We start from the raw sequence: 7656 nt of genomic DNA, 5'->3' as shown, positions 1-7656 counted from the left end.
AAAATTTTAATATATGTTTACTAACAATTGCTAATACCTTAAATGAAAGTTACAATTTTGGGTTTAATATTTGTCCATAGTACAATGAATCCGCCACCTGTTTCGGAGTTACGCTTATTGCTCCAAGCGGATAGGCTATCAGTTGATTTATTTGATAGTGATTGATGTTAATATAAATCATTTTTCAAATCCCTAATTGTTTTATTCTCGTTGTAATTTGTATATCTTTAAAAACAATGTTACTTCGCCATACACAACATTTAATACGAGCTAAACATAAAGAGACATAGTCAACGAGAGCAGAACTAATTGAAGGGAAACATCAGGCGGTTAACAACTAGCTATAAGAAGTATCAGATCCCTACTCCAGCTCACAATAGATATAGCTACCTAACACCTATATAGATAATCAATAATATTATATAGATACACATAAGTTTAACATTTGTATTAATAATATTTTTCGTTCAAATAAGTGTTTTTCTATGGTACTCGTATGTGGTTAAAAACAACATATTTATGGAACTGTAAGGGGGTTATTTATTTCAATTTAGGAATTACAGAAATGTATAACATTGATTATTAAATTTACTATATTTTATTTATTCTCTCCTCAATATTGATTTACTTTTTGGAGGCAGCTTTAAACAACTCAGCGGACAAAGCACTCGTAGCAGAATATGTGTAACATACGAAAAGCGTTTACAGAATCAACGGTGCTAAAAAATGCTATAACGATATGAAACAAAACTAACGAGTGATTCATTGGTCCTATTGCCTGACCAAGGTCGTGAGAGTTACATTCTGATCGATAACTTCTAGATGCCGTCAGAATAAATATTCGCTTTAACAGGCAAACGACTAAGCGGTCGCCAGACACCTCGTTAATGTATCGGTTCAATACAAATTGGATTTTGTGCAAGATGATATTATATTGACGTATTAGTTTTACGACCGCGTCACCGCGTCTACCACGAGTGCTAAACGCTACAGATTCAACAGCTCCTTCACAAGCCGTAGCCCAGTTAAAATTGACAGTACATTAACAGTTACAGTTGCTGTTCGTGTTCCCTTGAGGCTGCTCCGTGAGGCGCTGGCCACGGGCTCCTCCGGCAAGCATGGCCGGCTCAGAGTCCAAGCTCTCTGACATTTTGTCACAGATTATGTCCACCAGGCGCTCGAACACAGACTGGTGAAGTAATTTTGTGATTAAAACAATATTATCCAAAAAAAAAAAAAACATGGCATTATAATGATAATAATGATGTACATCTGGAAAACGTTAAAATCATGTGCACGAATAAACTAATAAGCGACACAATCAAGAGGGCTCTTCATGTAGCCTCTAACTGGACGTCCATTATTTAAAGAACCGGGCTGCATGTAGAGCAAAATGCAAATGGTCGTAATTATCATAAATAAAAAATTACAGGTTCTAAGAATAAAACCATAAAAACGAAGAAATAAAACTGAAGGGTACCTTAACATTGATGTTCTCCTTAGCACTGGTCTCGTAGAACTCGACGCCTAGTTGCTCAGCTAACTGCCGCCCGCGCTCGGCGCTCACCACACGCTCCTCTTCCATGTCGCACTTGTTACCCACCAGGATCACTTGCGCATTGTCCCATGAATACGTCTTTATTTGCGTCACCCTGAAAATATAATAAAGTTTGTAAATAACCAGATATACCTGAACATCGAAATTAATTCATGAAAGAAATGTGTACCTAAGTCTAAGTCAAATCAGTTAATGGTCTTTCTTCCTAAGTAATAATATCTGTGCTCTTCTTGACCAGAAACGAAAGATATAATCATATCAAAATATACATAACTGCACTGATCAGAATTGGTCTACGACATCCTGACAAGCTGTCTATAATTTGCCAGTAATTAGGTAAGTACTTGGGTACTTCATGACTAAAGTAAAAGCCCTCGGCTTCCCAGGCCTCAAGTATGACGTAAAAATCTGATTTAAAATATCAGTACAAAAATCGGAAAAGGCCTTTTTTATGATGATCCATAATACTCGTAGTCAAGCGGTGTTATAAAATGCTATATTATTTAAATATCTTTGAGATCGATACCATTATTATGTATTTATAAAAAAAAAAACGGAAACTCGTAAGCAAGATTAATTAATGTGTAATCTGAATCCCGGGTTGATAAAAGTCATACTTGTAAAACGTGACTCACCAATCTTGCACACTGTTGAAACTTTCCTCATTGGTAATATCGTACATGAGGATAAAACCCATGGCTCCTCGATAGTATGCCGTTGTAATAGTTCGGTAACGCTCTTGTCCTGCAGTATCCTGGAAGAATATTGATGAAATTTATTACTTGTTAATTAAAAATTAAAATACATTCTGAATTGAATTTTTTAAAATTTTCATATTGATATATCATTATTACATCTTCTTCCTCGTGTTGTCCCGGAATTTTATTATTTAAATTAGTATCATTTTTTATGGGTACAGTTACAATCTTTGGCTATAACGAATTAATAAGTTATTTCCTTTTGTTATGTAGTCTGCTGTAGATTCAGCTAAGCGGTCTTGATATTCAAAATGATCTAAACACACCAATAGGATCATCATTTATGCTGATTATTTTGAACACTTTGCTTAGTTGCTTCAGATAACTTAAGCTTATAGTTTCTTAATCATTGGAGTGCTTATATGTTTCATTTCATTTCATTTATTCGTTGCAACCATGGTATTACAGATGTTTACTAAACCATAGTTACATAACTAACAACAACACATTTAATTGATCAATTTCTACTATATTTTTATTCTTGTCAGATAAATTTAAAAAAATGATCAGTTGGTAGACCTAATAACCTCATGACAATGAGAATTACGAAAGGTCAGTCAACTGTATCGATGGTTTACAATACGAGTCTGAAACTGAAATATATGTAACTTGAAGAGACATCTTAAAGATAAATTCGCTATTGTACTGCCTATCGTTTTCCATATTTGTATCTTTATGTGTTCTGTACGATAAATACACGCGAAGAAAAAGTGAAAGCCTTTATTGTCCGAGCCCAATATAGAACCGATGTCTTAAGGTTACGTGAGTTATATCTTCCAAGGTTACGTGGCTCCTTTGGACCACACAGTCACGGCAGTACCTACCCGTCTTAGTTTTTCTAATATATGCAAGCTTTTTAAGACTAGCTAGATGCATTCTAACATTATTTAATAATTTAGGTATAGAAGTGTGACTTACACAACCAAAATAATTTATTAAAAATAAATTTCATTTCTCGTGCTTTGAAAGGGTTCTTTGATATTTAACTGCCGATTCCAAAATAATCCTTTTACTAACAATTTTCTAATGAATGTTACCTCAATTAGTACTTAGTCATGTTACGTAATTTTACTTTCCTCGTATTCCAAATGAAAAGTATTTAGTCTTTAACTTGATCGAGCGCCAAATTATCTTGACAGAAATGGAAGCCTTTTATACTTTGATTAACAATCTGCTATTGATTTATTTCCTAGTCGCAACTCACCCATATCTGAAGTTTAACGCGTTTGTCGTGGCGAAAGACCGTCTTCACCTTGAAATCGATCCCCACCGTCGATACGAATGCTGATGTGAACGAGTCATCCGCGTAACGGAATAGAAAACTGAAAAAAGTTAAATACAAAATGCAGCCATTAAAAATCGTGGGAACTACAATTTATAATAACTTATGTTTTACAGTATATGCTGTATTTAGATGATTGACAGACAAATAATTGGTGGGGTAATCCTAATTGGTGTATAATATAAGGTCAATAACTACGAGTAGTGGCCCAATTTCAACAACGCTTAAAATATGTCACAGCGACACGATATCGATCTGTCAGTGTGAACAGTGACGTTTTTGGTTGAACAAATGTCACTTTATAGTTGTACTTATCAGCATTGTTCAAATTGAGCCGTAGCATACGGGCTGGCCGACAAATCGGGACCTGCTTGCACATTGATTAGTTATTGCGACTTCATACATACGCTACTTGCTACTTCTATTTAGTGGCAAATTTATGAACTGGTAATAAATACTTATCAATGTGTAAACAGGCCCCAATGTGAAGGCAAGCCACACTTACCCCGCAGGTATATTTATCTGTGTATTTGGTAACACAAAGCGTAACTTAGAGCAGTTTTACCTAGTTATACATATGTAGTAATAGGTAAGAGTACCTACTTGATATGAGTAGGTGTATCTGTTAAACATGCTTTGGATGTGTACTTATAATTTAGTCTAATTGGGTTCGTGTTAGTTTAAGATTCGTCTTACCTGGTTTTTCCTACAGAACTGTTGCCAATGATGAGGAGTTTGAACATGTAGTCGAAATTCTGATCCGACGCATCTTTCTGCCATTTCGGGTCTCCACCACCAGCCATCTGAAAAAAAAAACCTCTATAGAACACGGCAGTTGTTTAAGTAACAATTTTATGCTTAGTAGATTGTATATAGAATATTTATTATTCTGGCACTACTTTTCGCAATTTTAAACCTCAAGCTAAATTAATTATTATTTGTTTGTTTTTGAGATAGGTACATGAAAAAGCTGCTCTCGTATATAATTGTGTAAAGTCTATAATAATGCATAATAATTGTGTTTAATTCAGTTATATTATTTAATCTATTTATGTTTAATGTTATTAGTACATGTTTTAAGTTACAAATGGATTCTTAGGTTAGAATTAATTATTTTTTTTTTTTTTTTCATTAGCAAACACTTTGAATTTGAATTTTATCCTAATACTGCACTACTTTATTCACATGAGGTTTTACTTAACATTTGAAGTTTAGTGTTAGCAGACAACCGTCATGATTCATTGACGAATAAGGTCGATTGTTAAAAACCTATCGATCGATAACACATTTTACAAAAAAAAACAATACAAATGTCAAAAGGTTAACACCTCTCCAACAATCTCGTGCTCGTCAATAATTTTTGCATACATTGTACCGAATGATAAATTGTACCACCACTTCAACTGTTTATGTCCTACTAAACACAAGTTCAGAACATAACCCGTTACCCATGCCTATACAAAGGCATCATTAAGTAAAACGCAACTTTATTAGCCGTAGCATTAACATTCAAATAAGCCCACATCGGCGGAACATTTGTTTGACACTAACAAAACGCCTTGTCTCTAAAAAACGTTGTAGAAAAAATATTTCTACGACCTGTGCACAAAGACTAGATTAGTCTAAACGTGTACTCGATATAAGTGAGAATGAAATACCTTTGCCAGAATCGCAGATAATAAAAGTGTCGTCACATCCTTTGCGATATGGGCGCAATTTATTTTGGCGTAAACAGAATGTCTCACTAACTGTAAGTATTTTTTTTTTTGCGTAGGTATATAACAAAAATAATCTTTATAACTTAAAGAGGTAATGAAAAGATATTAACTAATATGAGATCAAATATGTTTCTAAACTGTTAAATCCATTTTTTTTTTTCATTTACCTATAAATAATCTTTGACGACCAGTTTGGCCTAGTGGATAGTGACCCTGCCTACGAAGCCGATGGTTCCGGGTTCAAATCCTGGTCAGGGCATTTATTCGTGTGATGAGCATGGATATTTGTTCCTGAGTCATGGGCGTTTTCTATGTATTTAAGTATTTATAAATATTTATATATTATATATATCGTCGCCTAAGTACCCTCAACACAAGCCTTATTGAGCTTACTGTGGGACTTAGTCAATTTGTGTAATAATGTTCTATAAAAAAAATGTTAGTTTAATAAAAAAAAATAAGGTAGGTGATTGTAAGACTTAATAAAATAGGAGATTATTAACTAAAAATAAAATATAAAATAAATATTATAAGTTTATTTAACAAAGGTCGGAATCATATCGTATTTAATTATATATGATAATTATTGATAAAAACAAGGCAGTCATTTTTTAGAATGTGCTAGCTTCCACTTGGTACTTCTTTGCTTAATATAGTTAAAAACGAATTTTCGGCAACTTAGCGATTGTATTTAAAAAAAAACTTTTCTTGCAGCCTACTTTTCAAACCTTTGCAACTATCGAAGAATATTAATTGTGTCCAATTGTAAGGCGTTATATTCAATATTTTAGGCTATTCGTTGCTTATCTTTGTCTAAGTAAACTGAGTCAGTCATCGTAACTTGTATATGATAATTAATAGTTCCGTTCAAGATGTAAATTAGGAACGAGTCACAATTAGCCCTGGCGTTTTCTATAAATAGAATGAAAGACTTTTTAATTTGTCTGTATTTTATGTAAATATCTCAGACAGCGCGCAGTCATTATTTCTGACGTCAGTAATAATAACTAAGTTTAATTACTCGTAGTAAGCTTGCTTCGTTCACTTGATTCATTTTACGTAGGTATTTATTTATAGTTATTATTCTAAAGTCAGCAAAAATACGTTTATGCTTATCATGTACGTACCCAGAAATAAGCCCGCTCAATATAAGTATATAATTGAAATAATTACCATGATTTATTATATAAAAAAATCTCATGCCTTATATAAATAATATTTTGTATATTTCAACACATTTTACTTTAAACTTCAGTCTGAAAAAATCCTACATTTAAAAAACATATTTAAGATGCTCCAGACCGTCATTACAAACCTTGTATTAGTTCTGCAGTAAAAGGTAATATTACTATTTTTTATTTCACTGTGAACGACTTAGTGTAACAGTAATCCGCAGCTGTAACTTTCGCACCACCCGACGTATCTCCAACGGCTTATTGATTTCCCGCCTCGTCCCACTCTCCTCACTTTATAAAATATTCTACAATAATGAAGTAACTACAACAATTATAATCTTGAACACGGCACTAACAAATTCAGCGAATTGAAATATTATAAAATCGATAACTTGATAATTTTATGTCGTAACTCACTTGTTTTTACACACTTGCTAAAGCGGTGCTCGCGAAATGTTTTATTTTTATTTTGTATAATAAATGTGTGTTTGTGTCCAAACTATTAAATGTTTAAAAAAAGAGTTAGGAATAAGCAGTGAGACGCACTCACAGCTGTTACGTCCGCCGAGTTCCCTATGACATGGGGAGAAAATTCAAGATGGCGGATTATTGCGCGCGCACGGCGCCCGCCCGAGCAGTCTGTCAAACTACCCATCAAACAAATCCGGATTCAAATGCTTCATAATCACCTTGATAAAATTTACCAATTTATTATAAACATACACTTTAATCACTTAGATAATTATTATATTTATTTTATTTAGAATAATATTCAATTCAGCTAGTAGATACAAGAAAAACAAGAACTTTATAAACATTATCAGGTCGACCAATTGTTCAATTAATCCAAAAAATTGTCGTCATGTCGAGACAGCAATATAATTACATATTGTTATATTTTAAGATGTATGGAATTCACGGGGCACTGAGAGGCTATTTTTGGAAGCAGGCATCTTCGCAGGCGGCAGCTATTAGATTTATCTGCATACTTATCTACAAAGGTGAAATCCTGATTTCAAGGAAATTTTATTATCCGCTTCGAGTGGGTGGAAATTTACCGTTTTACCTAAATTTACATGGTAGACTTGAGTAACTTCATACTAGATTTATTAAATTAATTTGAAATTGGCTAAAACCTATTAATATTTACAGACCTACAGATATC

General features: G+C 33.3%; 1 protein-coding gene across 3 annotated transcripts; it reads right to left on the bottom strand.

Moving 5' to 3' along the window:
- LOC133533772 (ras-related protein Rab-3) lies at positions 1-7112 on the bottom strand. Of its 3 annotated transcripts, XM_061872816.1 has the most exons (7): positions 6909-7112; positions 6632-6796; positions 4295-4401; positions 3521-3638; positions 2194-2312; positions 1481-1652; positions 1-1189 (listed from the first exon to the last, which is right to left on the bottom strand). In XM_061872816.1, the coding sequence occupies exons 3-7, from the start codon at positions 4399-4401 to the stop codon at positions 1043-1045; spliced, it is 663 nt and encodes a 220-aa protein (XP_061728800.1). In that variant the 5' UTR covers positions 6632-6796; positions 6909-7112; the 3' UTR covers positions 1-1042. The 3 variants fall into 3 exon arrangements, with proteins under 3 accessions (XP_061728800.1, XP_061728801.1, XP_061728799.1); XM_061872817.1 differs by lacking the exon at positions 6632-6796; XM_061872815.1 differs by lacking the exons at positions 6632-6796; positions 6909-7112 and adding an exon at positions 4927-4947.
- Positions 7113-7656: the final 544 nt, after the last annotated feature.

The sequence above is a fragment of the Cydia pomonella genome, unplaced genomic scaffold (genome assembly GCF_033807575.1).
Source record: "Cydia pomonella isolate Wapato2018A unplaced genomic scaffold, ilCydPomo1 PGA_scaffold_203, whole genome shotgun sequence".
NCBI classification, from domain to species: Eukaryota; Metazoa; Arthropoda; class Insecta; order Lepidoptera; family Tortricidae; genus Cydia; species Cydia pomonella.
The sequence above is the reverse complement of the archived record's forward strand: the minus strand, read 5'-3'. Positions and strand labels throughout refer to the sequence as shown.

Coding starts and splice junctions, on each gene's coding strand:
- LOC133533772 (XM_061872816.1), bottom strand. CDS start 4,401: ATGGCTGGTGGTGGAGACCCGAAATGGCAGAAAGATGCGTCGGATCAG. Junction 2,313..3,520: donor GCGTTAAACTTCAGATATGG/GTGAGTTGCGAC, acceptor ATATTCTTCCAG/GATACTGCAGGACAAGAGCG. Junction 1,190..1,480: donor AGGAGAACATCAATGTTAAG/GTACCCTTCAGT, acceptor TTACTTCACCAG/TCTGTGTTCGAGCGCCTGGT.